Raw genomic sequence first — 27,710 nt, 5'->3', positions numbered from 1 at the left:
GACTAGAGTCTCATGTCATGGCCAACTTCATTCAGAGCATCAGACAATGTAGACTCTGAGGGTTAAGAGGAGTCACATGAGTAGTGTACAACCACAAAGGCAAGCTGCACACGTCTTAAAAAACATGGTTTCCCATAGAGCAAACAGCAATAGCTATTGTAATGAAAACTCTAAAGTGAACTCACTCCTCTTCGATACACATTGGAGGGCAGGAAAGCACAATTCAAGAACAATACTACGCTTTAGAAGGAAGTGAGAGCACAAAGCTCTTGGTGTCTTAGAGTTCTCTCACAAGCACTCAGAAATCTCCTCACGTGAGGACCGTGCTCCAGGATCTCTGCAGTTCTCTCAGAGGACCCGCATTTGCTTTACAGCACCATGTTGGGCAGTTTAAAAGCTCTAACTCCAAGAGAGGTTCATGTTCCTTTCTGGCCTCCGTGGGCACACACACGTATGCATACATACACATATGCACACAAATAAAACTTTTTTTAAAAGACCCAAACCAAACAAAGGCTTGAATATCTAGAGTAAATGATTGGCAAAGTGAAACTCTAGAGTCAGGTGGAGGGAGAGGTGTCAAAACAGACCTGACACTCTGACAGAACTTGGAAATGTGTTAATTTTTTTTAACTTTTTATTGACTTTTTGTGAGTTTCACATCATGCACTGAGTCCCACTCATCTCCCCATCCCCTCACACCCATTTGCCCTTGCAGCCTCCCCACTCCCAAATAAAACACACATACCAAAAAAAAAAAAACAAAAAAAAAAACAAAAAAAAAGAACATAAAAAACATCTCATCCTGGAAGCTACAGTGTGTCACAGTATGTCCCACAGTACATCCCTCTGACCACACATCTTCACTTGCAATGAGTCATTGCTCTGGTTTGAGGTCTCTGACGTCTGTGACACCATCAGCATTGATTAGATCCTCATCAGGACTCCTCCCAGTTATCCTGTTGTTGCCCTGTATCAAGGAGATCCTGCAGCCTTGAAACAACAGGACTGGCCCTTTCACACGTCCCAACCATTTGCAGATGATATTGATTTGGGGGTGGGCCAGTTCAGAGCCCTGGATCTGTGCCTGGGTGGCAGCTGAATGGGTCAGCCCACTCAGCTCTTCCTCATGCCCACTACCAGGGCTGGCTCACCAGCACTACTCCAGCTAGACCACCCAAAGCAGCCATCAGCAGAAGCGTGGTCAGCCCTCAGCAAGAGGCATGGCCAGCCCTCAGCAGGAGGCGTGGTCAGCTCTCCCGCTCTCAAGGCCAGCTCACCAGCACCCACACTTCCAGAGCCAGTTCCACCGTGCTGCTCAATGCTGGCCCACTCGCCCAAGTGTGGCCGACTGGGAGGAGGCAGTACAACTCTCCTGCTCCCACACCCTCGGGCTGGCTCACTCATACCTTCGCCATCAAGGCCAGCTCTACTGTGTTGTCCGGGATAAGATGCATGCTCCACCCACTCTCCAGAGTGTTGCAGCTAGCGATGGACAGGGCCAGTTCTCCCAACTGCTGCAGGCAATGAGGAATGCAGGGGGTTGAGGGAGGCGCATCACCCCCACCCCACCACCACCTCAGGGCAGATGAGTGTCAGGATCAGCTCTCTCACATTCACGCCCTCGGGGTTCACTCACTACACGCCCACCCCCTCCTTCCCACCACCACCAAGACCAGTTCTGCTGTGCGTCTGGGCCATGCATAGGGCCTGTTCTCCCCAATGCGGCTGCTAATAAGAGGTAGAGCCAGCTCTCCAGAGCACTGCATCCAGTGAGGGGCAGGGCCAGTTATGCACAACCCCTGGACACCCACGGGTCCCTGGTGGCTGCCCTGACCAGGGGCATCCCCATGATTGCTAGTGGTAATATAATCCACGGACTGGCTAATATATAATTATATGATTATAATTATATAGGTAATATAAGCCCTGCCACTGTGTACCCATGCATTCAGATGTACCCCTCCAAAGCAACTCGAGCTGGGACCTCACCACAGCCCCAGATTGCGGGACTGGACAATTACAACAGACTACCCTTCTCTAACCCTGGAGTCTCCAGTTCTGTCTCTCTTCATAATGCTCAAGATGCTCCACTTCTCTTTCTCTCCCACTCGCACATTGTGGTTGACTCCCATTGCAGGCTGGCCAGGCAGCTGGCGGATCCCTGGGTGACATCCTCCATCCACTCTGTGTGGCTTGGCATCAAGTTCATCCCCATCCAGGTTCAGGACCGGAGGGACGTGTGGAACCCTCGATGTGTGGTTGTACCAAGAAATGCTGTTCACACACTCGGGCACCAGATAGCTCAGGACACCTTTATTTAGATTCGAAGCTGATTTTCTCACATGCAGTCTCTAAGAACTTCCTTGTGGTATGAAATATTTTATGTGCCTGGCCCTTTAAATGAACCTATGCTCTTCGGTGTCAGTTGGCTCTTGGACTTCTGGGAACAGGAGGTGGTATAGAAAGCCAGCAGAGGAGCGAGTAGTAGGACTGGGGAGTAGGGTCCAGGAGACAGTTGATACAGGAAGAAAGATTTGGGTGGGGCTAGAGAAGAGAAAGATTGAGCAGTGTGAAAATGAGAGACAGTTGAAAATGAATTGGGCCAGCAGACTGAGAAGACTGACAGTGACAGTGGAGCCAGGAGAGGCTGAGCTGAGCCAGAGAAGACAGTGTTAGGAGAGAGATCAATGAAGAACCCACAAAGTAGCCAAAAGGAAGAAAGAGAAACCATGAGACTACACACACACAAAGCTTCACTTCCTACATTTAATAATGATGTGCACATAATAATGTGTACTTTCCGCCTTCTCTTCCTTAATCTTCACAGCTTCCTGCTAACCCAAGAGCTGTGTCAAGAAAGAGGAAGCTCAGCCCATTGGTATACAACCAAGTGGCCCTGGTCAGTGGCCATAGTACTCACAGGACGGACTCAGATAGGATACACACCCAGGAAACTCTCGTGTAACTGTTGACACCTAGCACCTCCTGACGGCCTAATCAGGAGCTCTGATTCCTATAATTCCCAGTGCTCTTGGCCACTCAGTCACCTGAGGCAGTTCCTCATCCTTGCTTGGGTCACCTCAGAACGTTGTATTAAGTCTTGGCACCAATGATCCAACAAGACCGCTCTACCTCTTTGATAATCATCTACCAGCTGTTTGGAACAGGTCCGTGGGCAAATGGCTGCCAGGACCAAGTTCCCATCAGGAGAGACCATCCAGATGTTAGCTGATGTTGGTAAGTTATTCTCTACCAATAAAATGAGCCAATTCAAGCCAAATTAACGTAGGTTTACTCTGGGCACCAGTTTACTGACTACACAGGAAGGGTTCAGAGAAGTTGCCATGGGGAGGGAGACAGAGGGGAAGAGGAAGAGGAAGAGTGTGAAGAAAGGAGGAAGAGAGAAAATGCAGAGAAAGCACACACGCAAAATGTTATTTTATACATATGCATTCCCTTAATCACCACTCAACTGTTAGGAAGACACTTTTCTTTTTCTCCCCATTCCTTTCTTCCTGTCTTTTCCCCTTATTTATTTATTTATTCATTTTATTTTTGCAGTACAGGGATGAAACGAGAAGCCATACAGTACCAAGCTCCATTCCTAACTTTTGTTTGGGGGATTGTGTTTGCTTTCTTTTTTGAAATAAAGGCTCGTGTAGCCCAGACTGCCTCAAACTTGTCAAGTAGCTAAGAACGACCTGGGCTTTCTGATCCTACTGCCTTCAGTTCCCGTGCGTTGTAATTACAGGTACAATTATAGGCACTGGTTTACCTTGTTCTTTATAGATGAGGAAATCTTTATTTAGAAGTAAAATGACAGATCCGCTTGTGGGACCAAAACACAGTTTGCTGGGTTCTAGCACTGGAAATTCCAAAGCAAGGTATTCTTGGAAGTCCTTCCATTCTCGGAAATCTGAGAACAGCCAGTCACCTTCTTTAGAAGAGTTATTTGATGTGTTGAAAACTTAGCAAGGAAGGGACCTTGTGAGACCGTACATTTAAGTTGTGTTGCCGAGCACCATTCTAGGTACTACAGGTGCAAAGACAAACAGGTACAGCTCTCACAGAGTTTGCATTGTTATGGGAAAGTGTGGACAGACAATAAACAGAAATACTTGCATGGCCATGATAAGGAAACTCAGCACAACAGAACAGAAGGCTTTGTGGGCTGGCTTGGTATTCTAGACAGGTGTTCTGCAAACCCTGAGCTATATCCCTAGCCCCTGGTATTTTAAAAGTACAGTAGAAGAAAGCCTCTGTTCTTCAACAGGGTGAAGGGTGTCCTAGGTAGCAAGCATATGGGCAGAAGCTAAGATAAGTGGTTAGCTGGAAAGGGAGTGTTGCGTAAGCAGGCGATTTAAGAGAAGCTAACACAAATTAGCTGGGGCGTCCTGGCCTTGAGTTCCTAGAATAGAGCTCGGTAATTTTCCGTGGGATTCTCCATCAGGGAGATCAAACTTGAGTTAAACCTGAAATGGTGTCAGCAAGGATACAAGGTAGAGGAGACCCCGCACTGCCTTACCTTATCACAAAAGAGAAAGTCACATAGCCCAAGGTGGCCTCAACTTCCCATGTAGCTGAGGTTGGCTTTGAATGCTTTCTTCTTTTGTAAGTGGCCCGGCAGAAATGAAAATATTCTAAAGAAATGCTCGAGTCTCTCAACCAGATTGTTGAAACAATGGACCCCAAAGAGACGGGAATTTCCCTAGGAATCTCATGCTGAGAGAGGGAAAAAATTACCAGCCAGAGTATTGGAAAGGTATTTCCCACAGTTCTAACGTAGTCAGATCACCGTACAGGATAAGACTGAAACCCAGACACGGAGGGGTCGGTGGTGGGCAGGATCACATGGCAGGAGCAGCTTAGAGGAGCACATCACATCCCTAGTCCTCTTTTAAACTGTCACCTCTCCTCAGCACTGGAATTCGGGTGGACTGGAGGATGTCACTGGATTTCTCTTCCTTCTCCTCATTGCTGCTACATTGAATAAATCTTTCTCTGCTTTTTACTATTAATTTGGCTGCTTCCATTGGCTTAAGACCAGGTAGCTGCGCTTGGCTTATTGGGGGTACGTGTGACTTCCCCCCTGTTTAGTAGCACTTTAGCCTCCATTTCTCAAGTGCTAGGATAACAGGTATGTGCCAGTGTGGTGGGGTATCCATAAGAGAAAACTGCTTAGACAAGGGTTTAAGCCAATAGAAAGTCTTTATTGGCCAGTCAGTGACTGCACTGGGTGTTCGAGATCCCAGTGAAGCTCCAAGCCTTTCTCTGCATGAGTTTTTAAGCACAAAAAAAACCACATCACAGGCTGACATATTTTATTTAACAAGAACAGTTCATCAGAAGTGGAGCTACAGAAAACAAAAGGCAAGTTAAGTATATTTAGAGACTTTCCCAGAGCTATGGGCTTTGTACAGTAAGTTTCCAGCAAGCCAAGGTACATGTCTTAAACTCTCAGTTTGGCATCCTTTTCTGATCTCCTTGGGCACTGGGCACAAATATGGTACACATACATATAAGCAGCCAACACACACACAGCACACACAGGCACATTCTCATGGGGTCAGGGTGGGGAAGAAGGAGAGAAGGATATAAATAGATACCCGTAAGTTTCTGTGCTGAGTCCTGCATTGTCCCATGGATTGAGCTGACTGGGTCTGTGACAGAATGAAGAAAAGACAAACTCACTGGCACACAGAATAGCCAGGCTCGGGGACTGAGCTCTCTGATGGGGAAGCTCAGCACAATCATTAAATATACCTGAACAGGGAGGTGGAGTCATTGCAGTCAAACAAGGAAGCTGACTATTACCTACAGATAAACAGACAACAGCTCAACAAGGAGGCGGATTTAGGTAATCTTGGTAGGATCAGGTTCTGTAGGGGAGCTGACTTCAGGCTATAAATATCTATGTGGGGACAGGGTGAAGGAAGTTGTGGTAGACATTTTCTGCACACACCATCAACATTCATACTTAGACCTGAGGAAGGTTTTGCCACTCCCATGAGTCTGAGGCACTGGGATCCTTGACATGGCCATGGCCAAGTCAAACAATACACATTCACTGAGGGCTTTCTTCACTCCCTACAAATAAGACAATAGGTTCTCTTGGCCTTCGCCTCATGATCCTTTTCAAAACTACCGTGCCATGAGAGCAAAGTGGAGAAAGAAGTGATTGTGCAGGCTGAAGCAAAAGACAAGACAGAGGTCATCCAGGGAAGCTAGAGGAGCAAAAATAAGAACACTCAGTGCTGAAAGACAAAAAATAAGGAATGCTGGGAGGGTGGGATTGGCAGGAAGTGTTGGGCTTAACGCTGCTGTTGACAGTTTGTCTCAGTGGATCTGCAATGTTCACTACCATCTGATCACTACCACCACCTCTGGGAGGCCTGCTGTGCTGACAACGCAAACAGTACTACTACATCATGGTGTGGTTCTTGTCAGTATTCTGACTTACACAGGGGGACGGAAGGAGAATGTAATCAGGCTCTGAGACAGCAGGGAGCAGCCTCCAAGACCTGAACCTTGAACAGCTGTGCAGAAGCACATATATTATTACATAAATGCTTTGGGGGCTAAAACAAGTCCCTCCTCCATAAGCCCCTAATCTCTATGTTTCATGAAGGAAAAGATCGTGGCCCTGCAACTTTAGTCCTTACAGTGTAGCACTCAATACTGCGAGACATTCCAGGTGTGCCACGACTGTCATATAACCAACGTCGTGCAAAGGCTAGGAAGCTCCTTCAGAAAAACAGCTCTATAGATAACAGAAAACACTCTTTTCCACAGTGACTTGTTTGAGGTCAAAGTACTTCTAGAAAACAACTATTCACCCTGACGTCTGCCCTAGACATGGAAAACCGTGAGTTCATTCTAATGTTTACCCTGGGTATGATCACTCTACTAGAATTTCACTACAAGTTCTGTTCTCAGTTGTACTTAAGTGTAATGTAAAGCATCTCTTTACATGTTTCAGGTAAAGAATTGAAAAGAAAAAAAAGACAAAACTATGCATCCGAGACATGGGCGTGAGCATCTCGAAAGAAATGAACAGGGTTTTGGTAACAGCCATACAGAGAATTTAAAGACTAAGCAAAACTTTACAAAGAAGTATAGAATGCATGGTGCTGTATTTATTCCTGGACAGGGTCTTATATAGCTCAGGCCAAGCTTCTGACCCTCCTGTTCTGGTTCTCTGGATGTTAGGATGAGTTACAGGCATGTGACCATGGCCAGCTTCTGTAAATACTTTTATTAGCTGTGTTGAATTTTCTGACTTCCAGCCAGATCCTGGTGTGAGAACTTCTCCCGTTCTTATGGCCCCTCAATTTTCCTTCTTTTGGTCCTGATCCAAGCTCATAATGTACGCAGAGCACTGCTCTATGACTTTTACGTTGGTTCCCCACCACCCAGGCTCAGAAGTGGTAAAATATTACTCTAGACCAGGAGAGAAATCTTTGTGAGATGAGATAAACTGTCTGAGATCACAAAATGCATGGTTTTGGGGTCAGTCTATAGTCCCTGGAGACAGGAATGTCTAAAATACATGAAGATGATCATAGGGGATGCTGGGCCTCACAAACTTTTCTTTGTTAACAGGATTTATTTTTGTATACATGAGTGTTTTTGCTAAACTAGAATTGAGGCAGCGCAGAAATAAATGAGGAGACTGACCGCTACCAAAGCAGAATTGTCCTTTAATCAGAACAGCTGATGGCCAGAGCTTCTCCTCACTACAGGAGACTGCTCCATAGCCTTGGGGGTTGGGGGTTTGCAGATTCCATTTGCAGGTCAGTTTACCTGCAGTCTGAAAGGTGACTCCAAAAGGAGGATCATATGAGAAGCTTCCAGGATCCTAACAATCAAGTCAACTTCCCTGAGTGTCTCAGTCCACCAGGTCATTAACCATTAAATTTGACCTGCATCTGCACTTATATACCTATCGATCACGGATGCCCTGGGGGGGCAGTAGAGGGTGCTAGATCCCCTGGAACTGAGGGTTGTGTGAGCCACCTTCTGTTGCTGGGAACAGAATCCAGGTCCCTGGAAGGTCAGCTACTGCTCTTAACTGCTGGGTCATCTCTCCAGCCCAACCTCACAAGCCTTCAGATTTTTCTGAATGAACCTATACCAGCCCACCTGCTACCTAGTGTCTGGATAGATAGGCATTTGCCATGGCAGCCTGCAGGCCTTTGTACCTGTGATGAAACCACATGCAGTCATCAAAAGCAGAACGTATTTCCACAGCCTAAGCTTCTGTGATAGGTTAGCTGTATGACCTGAGGCAAGTGACTTAACTGACACTGTTGGGAATACGCAAAAGAAACTTATTCTAAATACTACCATTTCCTTTTTAGACTCCATTTAATCATAGGACCTAAATTCAAGGTCCCAGGCCCTAGGAGAGCTGAGGACCTCTCAATAAACAGCTCCTATTATAAGGAAACAGTTATCTGAGTCCAGACACCTCAGGGACAACTTCTCCATCTTACTGGCAGGGTCAAACTAAGTTCATGTTCCCAGGACCAGAAACGTACTCCTAACCTGATTGACGGAAACTCCCTTTCTCAACCCCTTATGACAGAAAACGACTGAACAGTGGTACAGCCCACCCCACTCATCCTTTAAATATGCTGCACAACATCCTCTCAAGGTCGGAGTTCAGCTCCTGAGTCTGTTCTGCAGCCCTGATTGATCAGCAGCAGTGATTACAAAACACCTGTCATCCGCATTGACTTGGTATGAGTTGTTGGGTTTAAGCAGACACCACGACACTCAAGGCCGTAATCACAGAACTTTACAATCTACTCCACGCCATACTGTGAAAGTTCTACTTCATGTACATAGACTGAAGCTCTGAAGGGAAAGACATACTGGCAATCGGAAGCCAAAAGTCACACCGCACAATGAGCCTCTCATACAAGAGACTAATTGGGAAAGAAAAAAATCCAGAAGGGTGTCTGTTTCCGCTCAGGAAAGAAGAAAGCAAGGAACTGAGTGGTAGGTAGGGCTTGTATAGGATTTTTAGTCTCTCCCAACCCCCACCCGACCCCAGCTTTCCATGGTGGGGATTGGTGAAATTTCAAATCCTCAGCTTGAGGGAGCTCAAAGATTGGTGGGGTTTGCTCAGGGCTTGGTGGGTTTCTATATGGAGCTCGAGGATTGGTGGGATATGAGTGTGTGTGTGTGTGTGTGTGTGTGTGTCTTGTAGGGTGGGGCCTGGCTACTCTTCCTCCTCAGACCTGGGATGAGAGTTACAGCGGTTAGAAAACGACTGTTAGGTTTAGGGACCATTAAGGAAGTCTGGGGCGGGACCTAGCTGCTGGAGCTCCGGGTTGCTGTGGTGGTGGTATGTTCACTTTCCTGCCTTGAGGTCTTACAAAGTAAACAGAGTTCACAAAGGGAGACCTGGGCAAAGAAGGCTTTTCCTGCCTCTCGAGTTGCAGTGAATAGCCAACAATGTAAGTACGTGTCCAATAAGCGATTACTGGTTTTCGTGACAAACTTCCTAGAATCTGAAGACTTCACGACCTATCTGTGACAGCTCCAGTCTCAGACCCGGGCAATTCTCTCTTCCAAAAATAAGGAAGTCCTTGGTGTTTCCTTCCCTTCTGACCTCAGGATGATCGTCATAGCCGATATGCTCTCCAGAACTAAGCCTTAGACCTGCACTGGGAGAATGGCGAAAGCAACTCATACCAGAAGAAGCATTCTTCTGGGTAGACCAGTTGCCTAAAGTTGAAGGACTAGGGACCACTGCTCACAGGGAGGCAAAAGCAGCCCGCTTAGACCTGCTCGATCCACAGTGTAGGTGCAGTAACAAGGGCGCGCCATGGACTACATTTCCCAGCAGTCCCCACGCACCTCGAGCCCTGGAAGCACAGTCCACCGGTCTGTTTCCGGCTGTAGGTTTCCGGGACGTTGGGCTCGGCCTTCGGAAAGGTTTTCTTTGTTACGCTTCTGGGCCCCAGCATGACACTCTAACGCCGCTGGATTCTTGTTCAAGCGTGGCTGGGGAATTTACCTTTTTGCAAACTTTACTACAAAAATCTGTCCGGGCCACATCCGCCAAGAGATTCCCACCGCTACCGCTTCCCACCTGGAGGCCCCACCCACTGCTTAGCCTTAGCCCCGCCTTTTACCGCGAGCGGACTGTTCTCCTCCTCCCGCTCTTTTATGCAAAGAGCAAAAAAGGTGGACCGTGAGTACGTGGCTAGACCCGACCCAATGGAAGACAGCACAAACGAAACGTGAACCGGAAGTCCGTCCTGACTAGCAGCCGTTGGCTTATGACGCCTAACTCGCGCGCTGAGACTTGCGCCGCGGGCCTGAGACATAAGTTCTGTGTGGGCCTGGGAAGCCGGTCAGGTGGCGACGCTGCAGGCCTATTATTGCCAAGATCTGGACCTGGGTTCTTCTAGCGGGATTAGGAGCCCGGGGTCTCTCGGCTACAGCAGCGGTGGCCTGCTGTTGTACAGAACCTAGGGCGTCTTTCAAGGCGGACGTAGCTGGTTTCAAGACCTAGGCACTCTGGGGACATGAGTATGGCTGCGGGTCCGAGCTCCCAGGAGCCAGAAGGGCTCCTGATAGTGAAATTGGAAGAGGACTGTACCTGGAGCCAGGAGGTACCCCCGCCTGAACCAGAGCCCAGCCCCGAGGCCTCCCATCTGCGTTTTCGACGGTTCCGCTTTCAAGACGCCTCTGGTCCCCGAGAGGCCCTTAACCAGCTTCAGGAGCTTTGCCGTGGGTGGCTACGGCCGGAGATGCGCACCAAGGAGCAGATACTGGAGCTATTGGTGCTGGAGCAGTTCTTGACTATCCTTCCCCAAGAGATTCAGAGCAGGGTGCAGGAGCTGCGCCCAGAGAGCGGCGAAGAAGCAGTAACCCTTGTGGAGCGTATGCAGAAAGAACTTGGGAAACTGAGGCAACAGGTGACAGCTGTTTTACTCGTCGTTTGGCCTGGAAAATTGGGTCATTGATCTAGCCTTTTTTTGTAGTCGAATATACTTGATTGTCCTGAGTAGACTTTACTTAAAGAAGAGGGATTGTTTGTAGCTTATCTGGATCCTTTTCTTCCAGATTTTCCCCATATGACGATAATAGGAAGTGAGGAAGACTTTGTTTCAACATGTAGGCGTTGCTCTACCAGTATTTAGTTCTGTAGTTAGAAAGTTTCTCACTGGTTTCTAGCTTTGTGACTTTGGGCGGACTACTTAGTCTGTTTGGTCCTGTTTTTCTGTTGGCTACAGTACTGTTTGGGGATAATTTCGAGGAGAAAAGTATGTCGTTTGGATGACACCTTCTGCCACTTCTTTGAGGGGTTTGTTTTGTGACAGTCTTATGTAGCCCAGGCTGACTGACTCACTGTGTTGTTCAGCTTGGCTTCAGACCAGTGGTGATTCTCCACCTTCAGTTTTCCCAATTCTGAGTTCTTGGAATACAAGCAGAGTCTGGTTATGTCGCCCAGGCTTAAACTCAAGGCAATCCTCCTGCTTCAACCTCCCCACTACTGTGATTCCCACAGGCCTGTCCCACCACCCCAGGCCTATACTTACTGGTTAACACCCAGTATATCTTCGTCTATAGTTTCCAGTACAGAACTGGATCTCTGCTAATTGAACTTTGAGAAACAGCTAAGCACTCAGGGGCTGTGGTCACTGCCTGTTAAGTTCACCTTGTCTAGTAGTGAAACGTGGGAGCATCTAGAAAAGGTGAGAGAGAGAGCAAGCAGAAGTGAGATGTATCAGTAGAATATGTTGAGAAGGTCTTCCCTGGCAGCGGACCATCAGTTTTCTTGCTCCCATCCCTCCCCCATTTTCTTTTACAGTCTAAAAGCCCTTAGCATAAACCATCGTCTTGGTCAAGACCAAAGAGACAGTCTGATTCTCTGTTGAGGGTGCGTCCTAAGAATCCTGTACTAATTTCCATTTCTGTCAGCCCCGTTGTGATGATGAGTGATGTGGGTTGGTTCCCAGGTCACAAACCAAGGGCGGGGAGCAGAAGTGCTTTTGGAGGAGCCTTTGCCACTGGAAACAGCAGGAGAGTCACCGAGCTTCAAGCTGGAGCCAATGGAGACTGAGCGAAGCCCTGGCCCCAGGCTGCAGGAGCTGCTAGACCCCAGCCCCAAAAGGGACTCCCAGGCTGTAAAGGAGAGGGGTGAGGGACAGTTATCTGGGCAGGTGGGAGGGAGGAGGGGCTTTGGGGTTGCCCCTCACCCTCGAAAAATGTAGTACAGCTGTCAAGGAGAAAGGATTTCTGAATTACGGTTCTCAGTTGTGCTCTGAAAAACCTAAAAGTGGTGGTATAAATTCTGTGAAGGTTGGATGGGAGGGAAAAGGGGAATCTCTTAGTAAAGCCCTTTTGTGTACAGAACAGGCAAATTACAGTTAGATGAGATGTGGGAGTGTGTGATTAGAATCCGTTGGCCAGGATGAAGGATGGCTCACATGCCTTTACTATAACTCCATTACTTTAAATCACCTTAGTACACCTTTTGCTACTTTCTGTTTAATGTCAGTCCTAAAGCTGAGACTTGTAGTTGAGGAGTGCGTATTGTCTTGTAATAGTCTGTGGGCTGCCGGGACGTGGTGTTACTCATTGTGTTCTCTGTTGTCTTCAGCATTATCTGCTCCCTGGCTCTCTCTCTTTCCTCCTGAAGGGAATGTGGAAGATAAGGATATGACTGGGACCCAGGTGATGTGGAAGTTCTCATTGCCTCTCCCCAGAATTAATTCTCCTTTTCTCCTCTGCTTTTGGGGTGGGAGGCTCCCCTCTGCTACTAGGAGAATATTTTCTTTTTGATCAGATATCGCCCTTATTTTCTTTGTCTTTTCAACCCATCACTTACAGGCTTCCCCCATGACATGAGTGTTCTTGGCACTCCTGGGTTTTACCCTGTGAACTGTGACTCTGCTTAATTGTCCTTAGGGATTATTGCATGTGATGCTAAAGGGGGTCTTGTATTGTTTCAGTTGCCCGAGAGCCTCGAGGACATGGCAATGTATATCTCTCAGGAGTGGGACCATCAGGACCATAGTAAGAGAGCTCCCTCAAGGGATATGGTGCAAGATAGTTATGAGAACGTGGGGACACTAGGTAAGAACTTCTCTCTCTGGGATGATGGCATTTATGACCAGACTGTCCTGCTCCTTGAACACACACCCTCTGACATGAGCTCTGAGTTTTGTCAATAGCCCCACCCCTTGCTCTAACACTTTTTTTTTTATCTTAATACTTAGTTAAACATCTGCACAGTTGATAGACTTAATGGCATCCTTAGACTGTATTTGCATTGTTAGAGTTTAAGGCAGAGAGTCTGAACTGGAGAGAACTTCCAAAGGCAGCACACATCATATCCAGTGACCACAGACCCCTATCGCTCCCACTCCCGTGCAGTGGAAGTGCTCCTGCACTCACTCAGCATTTATGCCTCCTGTGCTTTGTTGACATTTCTAGATTTTTTTTTTTTAATCAGAGTCAGAAAATCCAGGACTACTGACTTATCAGTTTATTGGCTCTCCAGGAAGGGAAGGGGAACTTGTGAACAGTTGGAACAATACATACACACGAATACACACAGAATAGGATAGACAATGCATTCATTAATGTATATCTGTATGTTGAACAGTTATGCAAAGGCTTAAAATGATGCTAATAAAATAAGACAAACTGATAGCTGAATGTAGTGGAGTATATATAACTTACATAGTTCCTCAGCTTCTCTGTAATAAAAAATTGTAGGTAATGTAAGGCAGTGTAGACAGTATGATTGTTTATATTGAAGCATGCAGCAAGAAGAAATCACACTGCTGTCCTTCCCCTCCATGTTTATATAAGGCTACGTAGATCTGTGAATTCATTTGCACTGATTGTGCAGAGCTCTGCTGCCTTTTGTTTTCCTTTTTTGGGACCTTCTGGGTTGCATCACTTTTCATTGCTGTGCCAGCAATGATGAGAGATTAGGTTGAGTCTGTTTTGTTAGAGGTTGGGCGAGGTGTTGGCTTCTCTATTTAGCACAGCACAGGAAGATTTACAAAGTTTTAATCTCACTGTCTTCTAAGAGTCCAGGTTCTCTCCCAGTTGATTTCATGTTTTCTCCCAGAGCTTTGCAGTTAATTTAGTTCTGTCTATAAGTAGCCAACACTCTTATTATAAGTTGATTTTCAAAGAAGTGATCATCTATTTTATTTATTTTATACTAATTTGAATTACAAATTGTATATTCTGGTTTTAAAAAATCAAGTTCTTTGAAAATATTTTTTAAAAAACCCACAGTCTTCTCCTAGAGAAGTTCCTTTTTCCTAGAAAGTAACTACTGGAAATGCTTTTTTTAGTGTGACTCCCAAGTGATATAGGTCAGACTCAGGGAGAGTTTGTTTCTCTGCTCTGGGCAGGAAACAAGGCTCTGTTTGTTTTCTCTACTTAGTAGAAGAGTGTGGTGATATGTTTCTTTCAATGTGAACAGAGTCCTGCATTCCCAGTCAGGAGGTCTCGAGCACCCAAGTGGAACAAGGAGGGAAGCCATGGGATCCAAGTGTCCAGACTTGCAAGGAAGGCATGAACCCCAGAAACCCAGTTCTAGGTAAGAAGTGAAGATAGGACCCCCCCCCCCCCCCCCGAGGCTGTGTGTGACATCTTGGGATTTGAGTGCATGGCCAGTGTTGCACATGGGGCGATAGCTGCTGCTTTGTCTCCTGCACCCTCTTCCACCAGCACGGTAAGTGAGGAATGTGGACTGTGAATTTGAGGAGGTGCTCAGTCTTAGACTGACTGACTACATTCTAGTCTTAGCTGTGATCCATACCAGGAGAGAAGAGCTAATTGGAAAGTGAGGTAGGGGGTGGGGGTGGGGGGCTAAAAATGGTAATCTAAGAATAGTCTGAGCTCTTAGTCTTTGAATCTCCATGTGCTTCTCTGGCACACTTTACTTAAAAGGACAGGCTGGGAAATTGAGAGAGAACTCTATTCTCTGGGCCTTTTGCTGAAAGGTATGTGGAGATTTTTTTTCCACTGTAAAATAACTTAGGGCTTTATTTTTTCTCTCTTACTAGGAGTGGAAAAGTTTGAGAACCAGGAAAGGAGCGTTGAGTCTGTCTCTCCTGAAAGTACCCATCCTCCAGTGCTGCTCCCTGGCCAGGCTAGAAGGGAGGTGCCCTGGAGTCCTGAGCAGGGAAGACTTGATGACAGAGAAGGACATTGGGAATGTCCACCAGAGGACAAAATAGAGGAGTCCTTAATGGGAACCCCAAGTTGTAGAGGACTGGTACAAGCAAAAGAACAGCCCAAGAAACTCCATTTGTGTGCCTTGTGTGGCAAGAACTTTTCTAATAACTCAAACCTAATTAGGCACCAGAGAATACACGCAGCAGAAAAGCTGTGTATGGATGTAGAGTGTGGTGAAGTCTTTGGTGGACACCCACATTTTCTGTCACTGCACAGAACACATGTAGGAGAGGAAGCTCATAAGTGCCTTGAATGTGGAAAGTGCTTCAGTCAGAATACCCACCTCACCCGCCATCAGCGTACCCACACGGGGGAAAAGCCCTTCCAGTGCAATGTCTGTGGAAAAAGCTTCTCTTGCAACTCCAACCTCAACAGACACCAGAGGACACACACTGGGGAGAAGCCCTACAAGTGCCCTGAGTGTGGGGAGATCTTTGCTCACAGCTCTAACCTGCTTCGGCACCAGAGGATCCACACTGGAGAGAGGCCCTATCGCTGTAGTGAATGTGGCAAAAGTTTCTCTCGGAGTTCACATCTTGTTATTCATGAAAGAACCCATGAGAAAGAGAGACTTGATCCTTTGCCTGAGTGTGGGCAAGGCATAAATGACAGTGCCCCCTTTCTTACAAACCACAGAGTGGAGAAGAAACTCTTTGAATGTTCCACTTGTGGGAAAAGTTTCCGGCAGGGCATGCACCTTACCAGACATCAGAGAACACACACAGGAGAAAAACCATATAAGTGTATCCTTTGTGGGGAAAACTTCTCTCACAGATCTAACTTAATCAGGCACCAGAGAATTCACACAGGAGAAAAACCTTATACTTGTCACGAGTGTGGAGACAGTTTTTCTCACAGTTCCAACCGGATTCGTCACCTGAGAACCCATACAGGAGAAAGACCATATAAATGTTCTGAATGTGGAGAAAGCTTCTCTCGGAGCTCACGCCTCACAAGTCATCAAAGAACGCACACTGGTTAGAAATGGTGGGATTTCGTTTTGCCTCAGTTGTAGCAGAAAGCTGACTTTCCAGAGCTGATATTTTCTGCCTCCTTTGGTGTATTTTGCTGGTAATTAATATAAAGAGAAAATGGGACTTTTTTAAGGGAGGTACAGAGGTGAAGAACTAGCTTAAAACTAAAAAGTTCAGTCTTCAGAAGTAAGAAAGAATTTAAGGACTTTGAGATAGCCTGCTCGGGGATGGTTTTCTATGAAGTTCATCCTATTTTCAGATAAAGGTAGCTTTATTGTTTTTCCCAAGTATGGTTTGGGTGCAGTACTGAGTCTAGTATCTATCCCATCAATTTTGGGGCTACCTATGGCTTCAACTCCTTATTTGTGACATTAAGCAGGAGAACTTGGCCTCCTGAGGCCCTTAAGACCAAAGAAGGGCTAGGTCCTGTGAGGCCAGTTTAAGGTCAACAAGACCCAGTTTTAAGTTGCAGGGGGTTTTTTTGTTTTGCTTTGTGTTTTTTTTTTGTTTTTGTCTTGTTTTATTTTAAGGCCCTGGCTGGGAAGTCCTGGGCAGTCCAATTCTGCCATTGCAACACCCCTCTGAGTAGTTTGGTTGGAGTGTTCATTGGCATAAAAAGTGAACTAGAGAGATGGGAAGTCATAATGTGGAATCCACAGAAGAACCCAGCATTTTGCAGATTAAGGGTATGTGATTACAGTCTACCTTTCTAGAGATTTGAGACTTTCTTCCACCTGTTGAAAGGTACCTAGAGCTCTATAGACATGATTATGAGTGGAAGGTTCCATGATTTCATCAGATACAAAAAACAGATCCTAGAGAAATTAGGAATTATGTCCCCGTTGAGAATGTTTGGAGGGTTTATAATAAATATCTCCAAGGAAACATGAATATGTATGAATCTTTATTGAGGGACTTTGTGTTCATATGGTTCAAACTTCTCTTTTCTTGTGTGGGTTCTTTTGGAGATGGGGTATCTCTGGGTAGCTCTGGTTGTCCTGGAACTCACTCTGTAGACCAGGCTGGCTCGAACTGAGAGATCCACCTGCCTTGCCTCCTGAATGTAGGGATTATATTCGTGCATCACCACTGCCTGGCCAGATCAGGCTTTTTAAAGACAGAATATTTTTGTCTTGCAAAACTTGTTCCCAGGAGGGAATCTAATAATGGTCTTCACGACACCATTGATCATTGATGGTGTGGTAATCAAAATCGGGACAAAATTAGGAGGAGGAAAGCATTATATCATAGAAGGTGGGCTTGGGGTAGGAATAATAGGAGTGTTTATCTTTTTTTATATGCTTTATCTCTTCAAGTTGGTTTCTCAGTGTAGCCCTGGCTGTCCTGGAATTCATTTGTAGACCAGGCTAGTCTCAAACCTGGAGATCTGCCTGCCTCTGCCTCCCAAGTGCTAGGATTAAAGGAGTTCACCACCACCTCCCACAGAGTGGAGAAACTTAGAACCCAGCACTCTAGGAGTAGTCAGTCAGATGCCAGGAAGCCATCTCACCATCTCCAGAGAAATCTATCCAACTGTCTAACTAATCTAGCTATTCTGTGGGGAAAGATGGTGGACCAGTGGATTAGCAGCAGTCTGTCAAAACAGTCCTCATTCTTACCCCAGCTCTTGATTCGGATTAGTGTGTCAAAAGCTTGGTTTTCTGGGCCAACTTTTAAAACATTATCATTGTCTTATTTCCCTTTATCTTAAGGGAGTTTTTTCCCGAAGGTAAGAAGTGGTGGTCTGAGGACTGAGGGCAGGGAAGGAAGGTGAGATTAATGTAGATTAACTACAGATTGATATAGAATCTGCAGTGTAGGAACAGGGTCTTGGTCCCATGAGTAGGACAGGACTAATATGCTCCTGGTGCCACGAAGTGGGTGGGATGATCTACACTTGCTGTGCCACTAAGCAGCTTATCACTTGGATTGTGTACACACACACTATAAAATCACACATGCAGATAGATATTGCATGGCCTAGCTGGTACTGCTGTGTTGTGTACCTTTTCCTGGGCAGATGTAGATACGTGTCACCCCAACTAAGTTAGTGAGTTTGTTGGTGCTACATGTAGGAGAGCCAGATAGGAACAGTCTCCTGAGCCTGGAGTTTTCTTAACTGTGTGGATATGTGTAGGACAGAGGACCTATAGTGCCATTCCTCAGGAGCCATTGTCTTAGTTAGGGCCCTTTTTTTTTTTTTTTTTTTTTTTTTTTTTTTTTTTTTTTTTTTTTTTGCTGTGAACAGACACCATGACCAACGCAACTTTTATAAGGACAGCATTTAATTGAGGCTGCCTTACAGGTTCAGAGGTTCAGTCCGCTATCATCAAGGCAGGAGCATGGCAGCATCCAGGCAGGCATGGTGCAAGAGGAGCTGAGAGGTCTACATCTTCATCTGAAGGCTGCTAGCAGATACCGGCTTCCAGGCAGCTAGGACAAGGCTTATTAAAGCTCACACCCACAATGACACACCTATTCCAACAAGGCCACATCTCCTAATAGTGTCACACCCTGGGCCAAGCATATACAAACCATCATATTCTACTCCCTGGCCTCTATAGACTTGTTCAAATACATGAATCTATGGGGGCCATACCTAAACACAGTCTAATACAAAATACATTTAGTCCAACTTCCATAGTCTATAGCACTCTCAACAATGTTAAAAGTCCAAAGTTTAAGATCTCTTCTGAGATCCATCCAATCATTTAACTGCAATCCCCAAAGCAAGACAGGAATCCAGCTGGGCAAACTCCAAACCCTGCGTCTCCATGTCTGACGTCACAGCCGTCTTCAGATCTCCAGCTCCTTTCTCATCTTTGTTGACTGCAACAAACTTCTCTGCCCTGGGCTGGTTCCACTCCCTGTCAGCAGCTCTCCTCTGCAGGTATCTTACGACTTGGGCATCTTTAGCATCTTGGGCTCTCCAAGGCAACTTCAATATTAAAGCTTCTTGTTTCAATGTCGGGGATCTATACATGGTCTGGGCGGCTCCAAAGGGCTCCAAAGAGCTGAGTCACCTCTGCAGCCCTGCCCTCTAAGCTCAGGTTGATCCAGTCCACTACCACTGCTGTTCTTGGTGATCATCCCACGGTACTGGCATCTATAATACACTCGACTTACTTCACCAAAAGCCTCTCTCAGGCTCTCTTCCTGGTGTCAAGCCTCAACTCCTTTGCATGACCCCTTCAGTCCTGGGCCATCAACTACAACTGAGGCTGCACTTTCTTTCACCGACGGCCTTTCATGGCCTCTCAGTACCAAGCCTTCTGCTCTTCATGACCCCTTCATGCCTTCAAACCCAGTACCACCTGGGTGATTCTTACACATTACCAAGTACAGCTGCAGCACGAGGTACAACCTTGGCTATCTCTGGAACACAGCTTCTTTGTGTTCTCAGAAAATAACTTCCCAGAAAATTTCATCACAGTGATGCTGCTCTCTTCTTTTTTTTTTTTTTTTCTCGGAGCTGGGGACCGAACCCAGGACCTTGTGCTTCCTAGGCAAGCGCTCTACCACTGAGCTAAATCCCCAACCCCTGCTGCTTTCTTCTTAATCACCACTAATTTCTTAGCTCCAGTTAACCAGCATTAACTGTCCCTGTAGTCCCTTCTATTCTTGGCTCTAAAGCCAGAGCCACATGGCTGAAACTGCTGTGTTCTGCTGCTTGCTGGAGCTGGAACATGGCCCCCTTGTTCAGTCACTAGCTTCCTCTTTTCCAACACCTTCACTGCCTAAGCTTGGCTGTCCTGGATCTTGCTCTGTAGACTGACCGTGAACTCAGAGATCTGCATGCTTGGCTACTGGGATCAAAAGTGTGTACCACTGTGCCTGAATTTAAGCTTTTCTTCACCTATAACTCCGTCTGTTTCAGATGGGCCTTGAACTTAGAGATCTGCTTGGCTTTATCTCCTGGGATTAAAAGTATGTAGCACCAAGCCTGGATCTAAATTTAGCTGGGTAGGATCTTGCCCCAAGGTCACCACTCCGTTAATTCAATTTAATACCCTTGAACACAGGATTCAGTTCTATTTCACTTCCTGGTGCCCCTTTAATACTCAAATACCTTATATATTTTTCCTTTCTAAGCTTGCTATGCTTGTTCAAAATGCTCTTTATCAGACGTAACCAGAGAACAAAGTCTCTGCTGGGCTTTTTTGAGACTTCCTTTGTCAGTGCAATTTATCTGAGTCTCTTCTCCTTAGCCTCAGGCAGACTCCTCAGACTAGGGCCAAAAGTAGCCATGTTCGTCACTAAAATACTACAAAAATAGTCTCTAGGCCACATACTGAAGTTGTTCTCCACTGAAACCTCTTGGGCCAGGTCTGCACAATTGAAATAACTCACAACAACAAAGCCTTCCATATTCCTACTAGGATGGCTCATTAAGCTCCACTTAAAACATTCTATGGCTTTCTAAATCCAAAGTCCCCCCCAAATCAACATTCTTCCAAACAAAAGCATGGTCAGGTCTATCGCAGCAACACCCCAGTCCCTGGTAGCAACTTCTGTCTTAGGGTTTTACTGCTGTGAAGAGACACCATAACCAAGGCAACTCTTATAAAGACAACATTTAATTCTTGGCTGGCTTACAGGTTCAGAGGTTCAGTCCATTGTCATCAAGGCAGAAACATGGCAGCATTCAGGCAGGCATGGTGCAGGGGGAGCTGAGATCCCCTGGGCTAGAACGGACTACCATATAGGGACTAGAAATTGAACGTGGATCACCTGAAGAACAGCCAATGTTCTTTAATATTTATTTATTATATGTATATGAGTACACTGTACGCTATCTTCAGACGCACCAGAAGAGGGCATCAGACCTCATTACAGATGGTTGTGAACCACCATGTGGTTGCTGGGAATTGAACTCAGGACCTCTGGAAAAGCAGTCAGTGCTCTTAACCGCTGAGCCATCTCTCCAGCCCCAGCCAGTGTTCTTAACCACTGAGCCAACTGTCTAGCTCCCGTCTTGTAATATTTTAATTCTCTTTGGTTGTACTTCCCTATGGGTAATAAGACCATGTAGGCAGTCATAAATCTGTTCGTGGCCAGCTTAGCTCATTATGAGTTCCTTTTAGGGGCTTAGGAGGAGCCCCTTCCTCCTTTATGTGACGTACGTTACTATTTTTTAATTCTGGAGAATGAAACAAAGGTCTTGCTTGGTGCATAGTACTAATGTGTATTAGCCAAAATTACATGGTAGAATTTAAACCTATGTTTTTAGCATAGCCATTACAATTTATATAATTTAGGATGATAATTCATTATTCAGATCCTTGATTTGTAAATAGAAAATGATATTCATACATTTATGGGAATTCACATTTATTTTCAAACTATATTCTAGCCAATGCATAAGTGAGCATTGATATGAAAATAATGTTTGATTAAAAACGGTATCAACAGTATCATATATTCCAATTACCTTTACATAGTCTGATTACTAGAACCAGAAGTTGAAGGCATATTGACAGTATCCTTAATATTAGGAAGTCTAGTTTTCAAAAACCTACCAATTCTTAAAAGGATTTTACTCTCCAGTTCTTTCTTGGCTATATTTTTGTTGCATCTCTTAGTGTGAAATGAAGTATTTAAAATTCAGGTATGGCATCAGGAAAGTTAAGAATGTAGTCCAGTGTGGAACTTAAATTCCTGTCCAATTTCCAGCTCCGTCCTTTGCACAGCTTCCTTTACTGTCTCACCTTTTGGGTTTTCAGGGGTGAAGGGTGGAGAGAGGCGGGGAGAAACAACCTTTCTCTTCATCATCTTCATTTAACCATATCCTCCATGCCCAGCTTGGTTTCTGCACCTTTCTCAAGGATCCCTCTAGCTCCCACGCTCTTGCCCTTGAAGGTCACACAGTTTCTTCTTTGTAAAGGAGATTTCCCATGCGTCTGCTACTGTTAATTGTTTTACTTCATCCCAGTTAAAAAGTGCACTTTTCACATTCTACATCTTAATCTTGGAAATTCCCTTCTCTTTCTTTTTCCTGTTCATCCTCACTTTCTCCAAAGTTTCTAAGACTCTCTTCAAGTTGTTTCCATCTATAAAGTTCTTTGCAGCTCAAGGTTACAGCTTGATTCACTGGTTGACTCAAAGTAGAAGTATTAGGGGGAGAGAACGTGTATCTTATTCTACCATCCTCACTGGCTGATGGTTCCGCAGAAGGGTGAACTGGAGAGTTGTCCAGAAGTACCAATGCCCTATCTTCCTCATGAAATCCTAGATCATTAAGTTGGAAATGCTGAGCAAAATTTTGAAAGAACCATTCTAAACAATTCTCTTGTGAACCAAACGTCTTTACCAGGTTTATATATCACGGATGATGTACTTGTGTCTTCTTTCACACTTTTGGGCACCTTTCCTTTTACAGTGACAACTGATGTTGATTTATGAGTCACACCTGTATTTGCACACATAGGAGCAGACAGCCACCCTTTGTTTATTTTCCTCCCTGGTAGGCAGATATCTTACCTGAGTGTTCTCTGGCATTGACTTCCAAAAGAGCTCAGTCTTATCCCCATTTTATATCTGGGCTAAATGTAATTTTTCCTCTTTAATTATCACAGTTTTTGTTGAAATGACTCAATGTGTTCTGAAGCTGAACCTGCAACATGTTCCCCACATGCTTCTTGGTTCCTGGTTGTAGTCTGTTCACCCAAGACAGTGTACAAATCTCCTCAGCTGCCTGAAGCTCCCCAGAAATAAATGAATGACTGAATGACTGAATGTCAACAAATAACTAGAAAAAAGTCTGTCCTTTCATTTGTTTTCCTAAGTTTACATCAGGGTATTCAATGACATATGTTTTGAATTTCAGAGTTGAATTTCTCTTCTATGTAATTCTTTTTAACTTACTTTGAACCAAGATTCAGCTGCCTGAAGAATTCAGACTCTGGTGTTTCTGATCAACTTCCCCACAAGTACAAGTTCCTCAGATGGGAAATTCTGTAGCTCTGTCCCCTTAGTATTCCCTTTCAGGTTCTCCCAATGATGCCAAGAGCCATCCCAGTTCTTCTGAAATGTCCTGCCTTAGATGTCAGGGTTTCCATTCCAGACACACAACTGCATGAGAAGAACTGTAATCCACTCCAGGTGCTATTAAAAAAAAGTCAGAAAAATGAGAGAAACGACTAGCACCTCAATTATTTCTCTCCTAAAGGTCAGCGCCTGACTGTCCTTTTATATCCTAACTTCATAAAATCCTCTGAATTGTTGTAGAAAGTATTTAAACCCCAGGCCAAGGTTTCTACCCCATGTTTGCCATTTAAGCTCTTAGATGAAAGATACACACAGTCTCTATATTTACATTAAGTCTTAAACAACACAAGAGCTGGGCAGATACCTACCCTCCATGTCATTAGAATCCATTTACCTATCGATAACCCTGAGTTAGTACTTACTCTGCACTATGTTTCATAGGGGCTGTTCTTAACTCCAGTCGGACAGCCTATAGGGCCATGTTCTCTCGACTCCTAATCTATGGTGACTTCCTCCTCTTTCACTTTCTTCCCCTCTTGGTTCTCCTCAGACCCACGCCTGGGAAACCTGAACTCCACCTATGTCTCTTTTGCCCAGCTATTGGCCATCGACACCTTTATTTACAACTCAGAAATAACGGGGGCAGGTCTTAGCTCTAGATTCGGACCCCCGGTCTTGGAGGCCCATTGAGGGTGGCCACAAACACGTTACAGTGACCTCGACTATCCAGGTGCTATGATTCCAAGTAACCACGGCCATCTTACAAGCAACCTGTAAAAAGCAGCTATGGCAGGTGCGTGGGGCGCACCTCTGATCCCAGCAATCTAGAGGCAGAGGCAGGCAGCTCTCCCCGAATTTGAGGCCAGCCAGGGCTGTATAGCAAGACTCTATCTTAAAGGTGAAATAAGGAAAAGTAGTTATTGTTAAAAACAATTAAGTAGCATCTATTAGGAGGGACAAAAGAAAAAGCACGGGGTTGGGGATTTAGCTCAGTGGTAGAGCGCTTGCCTAGGAAGCGCAAGGCCCTGGGTTCGGTCCCCAGCTCCGAAAAAAAAGAACCAAAAAAAAAAAAAAGAAGAAGAAGAAGAAGAAGAAAGAAAAAGCACTTGTTAGCCAATAGCAGTGCCAATAACTCTAGAGAGTAGACATTCGATCCGATCCAAAATGAGTTCTGCCGATCTGAAAGCGGGAGATCAATGTGTTTGCTTTTACTCTTTCCTGGCTGCACGACTTTCTCTGCTTTCTCTTCTAAAGCAGAGCCCAGAGAAAGGTGAAGTCAAAAGGCTACTTTGTAGCCCCACAAGGGGGATAGCCAACTATTATTGGTCCTATTTACCATCAGTGTGCTGCTCCGCTTCCTCCCTCCAGGGTCTCTTTAACCTTCTGCCTTTAACCAGGTTTCTCCTTATGACTAAGGCTTACTAATGAGATCTAGGACACCGTGTGGGGCATTTCAGTCACTCAGCTGATGGCTTTAATCATGGATTCAGCACTAGGCAAAGTAACCAGCACCTCCACACTAAGGGCTTTGATGTGCTTTGCTTCTGAGACTGGAGCTAAAATGGGGCTTTAAGAAAGCAAGTCCATGGGGGGTGGAGAGATGGCTTAGCAGTTAAGAACACTGGCTGCTCTCTCAGAGGACTCAAGTTTAAGTCCCAGCATCCGTGTGTGGGGGTTCACAACTAACTCCAACTCCAGTTCCAGGGGTCTGATACCCTCTTCTCAACTCTACAGGCAACAGACACAGAACATACACAGGATCAAAACAGACACACAAAATTAAATTTATAAAAAAAAAGGCAAGGCCAGTCAGATGGCTAAGGAGAGTTCTTTGACACATACCAAGTGACAGGCAATGCTTATTGGTGTCCCCTCAATCTATAATGCTTAAAAAAAAAAAGGACAGAGAAAAGCATATTTCTAGTCTTACAACCTATTCTTTCCAGCTTCCAATCTCTTAACGTTTGCCTTTTGTTTGGCCTGTGTTCCAAATCTGCTTGTAGTAACCCCTTGAGGCCTTAGGTAATTTCCACAACCCCAGATTACCCTTTTCCTTCCTATTCTCATGGGACTGCCTTGTGTTCTCCATAGGCATGAAACTCGTCAGGTAATTATAGACTGTTGATATACAAGCTTACTGGAAACTAACTCTGGCTACATAGAATACACTTAAGAAATAATCCCTTTGCTGGTATAATTACAAAATTTTGGAGCTCACCCCAAATCCAAAATACACGTATGCATTTATGGCTAACCTATCTTACTCAGGGACTATACTTAGGGACTGCCAGGGACGGTGAAAACAGTATTCTCGCCTTCAGGGAAGGACAATGATGGGAAAAAACAGACTTCATGACAACGGGAAGCCCACATTTCGGTTTAGCACCTGCCACTAATGAGTGTGTGGGATTGAGCAAATCATTTATTAGATCTCAATTTCTTTGTCAAGGAAAATACCTATTTCACAGGTTAAAACCTATCTTACAAGAAAAATACAAAAGAACAACTAACAATTGTGAGGAAAGCATCGCATTACTTAGTGGGCATTCGGAGCCCTCATGGTTCCCAAAGGAAGCTGTGAAGGGCTCCCTGAGCACGCAGGGAGCTTGAGGAGGGCGGGGCCCAGGCAGTGCACACAACTGGAGCATGAGCGCAGGGCACAGACAATGAGCACCGCTGGCAGAGAGGCCTCCATACAAAGTACTGACCCCAGATACTAGCCGGCCAGCGACCCCAACGCCCCCTAGAGATGGCCAGAAAGCAAAGTAACAATGCCCTCCTGCCCGTCACTACACAGGACCACCCTAAGCTCCAGCCGATTTGGAAATTCGGTGGCGTTAACTCCCTGGGAGCTCGCACCAGCACAGACCGGTAAATGCTGGCTTCCCTGGCTCCTCCGTGAAAGGGTAAGAAGAGGCGATCTGAAGCCTCGAAAATATTTCCGCTTCCTGTGGAGCACTCAGACCCTCAGAAACCTAGCGCAGGGGTGCGGTGTGAGGCTGTGCGTCGTCTCTGCCTTCCAGGCTCTCTGCGCAGGTGCAAAAAGGCAGCCGTCCCTAGGCTGTGGCTTTTCTGAGCCGGACTTGCCTGAAGCACGCCGCAGTTTCCCGAGTCCCGGTTCTGGCATCCTCATACGGGCAACTAACTCAGAGCTGCAGCTCTTGCACCTGCACCGGCACGGCACCCGCAGTATCCACCATGCGCCCTAGAGCAACTTCCTTCCCTACCTTCCCTGACTCTTTTATACCCGACCACTGCTAGCAGGAGAAGACTGGCCAGTGCAGTCTCAGAAGTAGCTAATGCTGATAAAAAGGCAGGAAGAGCCTCATGCCTCCAGAGCCTGGGTGGACTACGAGCTGACCATTTGTTTGAATGCTCGTAGCATGGTGGAAATTTTTTTTTTCCGGTTTGCCTCAAGGAAAGGAGGCCCACAAAACCTCGCTTACCGGTCTAAATAGCTCTCAAAGAAATGTAAAATGACACGTTAACCACCCGCTCTGCTTTCTGTTCCATCTACTTTCTTGCTTTGTCTCCTGTCTCCTACTCCACTTCCCCATCTGACAAGGTCTCACTGTGTAACTCTGGCTGGCTTGGGTTTGAGTCCCACCATCACAAAGTGGCTCGCAATCATCTATTGTAACTTTAATTTTTTCAAACCTTATTTTTAATGATGGTTCTGAAACACTTTAACTTACTCCCTTGTAGCCCACCACCCACCAGAGATAGTGGAAAAGAAAGGATACAGGGGAAGTGGACCTGTTTAGAAATGGTTCTTTGAAACAACTCACTTCTGTGCTGTCTGGAAATCAGCTGTTCAGTTCCCAGGTTAGTAGCAGCAGCTCGATCCACTGGCAAACACTTCACCGATACACCACGCCAGCATCTAGTTCAGTAGAGTCGGGTAGCAAACAGGAATCAGCAACAGTAACACTACCTAGCAGAGACAGCCGGGGGTGCCTCAGCTCTAGTCAGCCGGAGGGACCAAGAAGAAGGCCAGAAGTTCTCGGCTGTGCCTCTCTTAGGGAAGTGAAGATCAGCAAAGAGGCGAGACCCACAAGTGTTGCATGGTTGGCTCTGTAAGCAAGCCAAGCTCAGCCTCCGTCACTGCTGAGTACTGTCTGTACCCTCTAAACATGGCAGGTCCTCCATGGGTCCTGCCTCAGCACGTGAGTCTGTCTCAGCTGACGTTACTCCGCCAATCAGCCCAAGTCCACAGAAGCAGCAAGAAACTGTAGCAGACCATCAGAGGTTTACTGGTTCATTTCTCTCCGTGGAGTCCCAACTACGCAATGTGAGGTGGACCGACGCATGCGTGCTGTTAGCAAAGAATCCTTCATCACGTGTCCAGAATCCCTCATCACGTGTCCAGAATCCTTTATCACGTGTCCATTCTTGTGTTTGCCTTAGCAGAATGTCCTTTCATCGGTCTGCTTCAGCCAAACATTCCTTCACAAGTCGGCCTTAGCCTTTCACACCTGTGTCCACTTTAATGAAATGTTCTTTCACGTGTTCACTCCAGCA

The 27,710-nt window shown here is 45.9% G+C and overlaps 1 protein-coding gene and 2 long non-coding RNA genes across 5 annotated transcripts; 2 read left to right on the top strand and 1 right to left on the bottom strand.

Moving 5' to 3' along the window:
* The first annotated feature begins 2,437 nt into the window (after positions 1 to 2,437).
* Positions 2,438 to 3,669, top strand: LOC134480756 (uncharacterized). The gene is made up of 2 exons (XR_015631461.1): positions 2,438 to 3,240; positions 3,565 to 3,669. It is a non-coding gene; the product is annotated as an uncharacterized LOC134480756 (long non-coding RNA).
* A 6,614-nt stretch (positions 3,670 to 10,283) lies between these two features.
* Zfp263 (zinc finger protein 263) lies at positions 10,284 to 17,093 on the top strand. Of its 3 annotated transcripts, NM_001399418.1 has the most exon segments (6): positions 10,284 to 10,937; positions 11,982 to 12,162; positions 12,626 to 12,699; positions 12,978 to 13,101; positions 14,471 to 14,587; positions 15,057 to 17,093. In NM_001399418.1, coding segments are annotated over 6 exon segments (2,043 nt in total). In that variant the 5' UTR covers positions 10,284 to 10,544; the 3' UTR covers positions 16,211 to 17,093.
* Positions 17,094 to 18,439: 1,346 nt separating this feature from the next.
* On the bottom strand, positions 18,440 to 27,482 carry LOC102551940 (uncharacterized). Its single transcript, XR_015631454.1, has 3 exons — positions 26,978 to 27,482; positions 19,748 to 23,306; positions 18,440 to 19,640 (listed from the first exon to the last, which is right to left on the bottom strand). It is a non-coding gene; the product is annotated as an uncharacterized LOC102551940 (long non-coding RNA).
* Between the last annotated feature and the right edge of the window lie 228 nt (positions 27,483 to 27,710).

The sequence above is a fragment of the Rattus norvegicus genome, chromosome 10, assembly GCF_021556685.1.
Source record: "Rattus norvegicus strain SHRSP/BbbUtx chromosome 10, alternate assembly SHRSP_T2T, whole genome shotgun sequence".
Taxonomy (NCBI): domain Eukaryota; kingdom Metazoa; phylum Chordata; class Mammalia; order Rodentia; family Muridae; genus Rattus; species Rattus norvegicus.
Note: the sequence above shows the minus strand (reverse complement) of the source record. Positions and strands in the feature narration are given on the sequence as shown.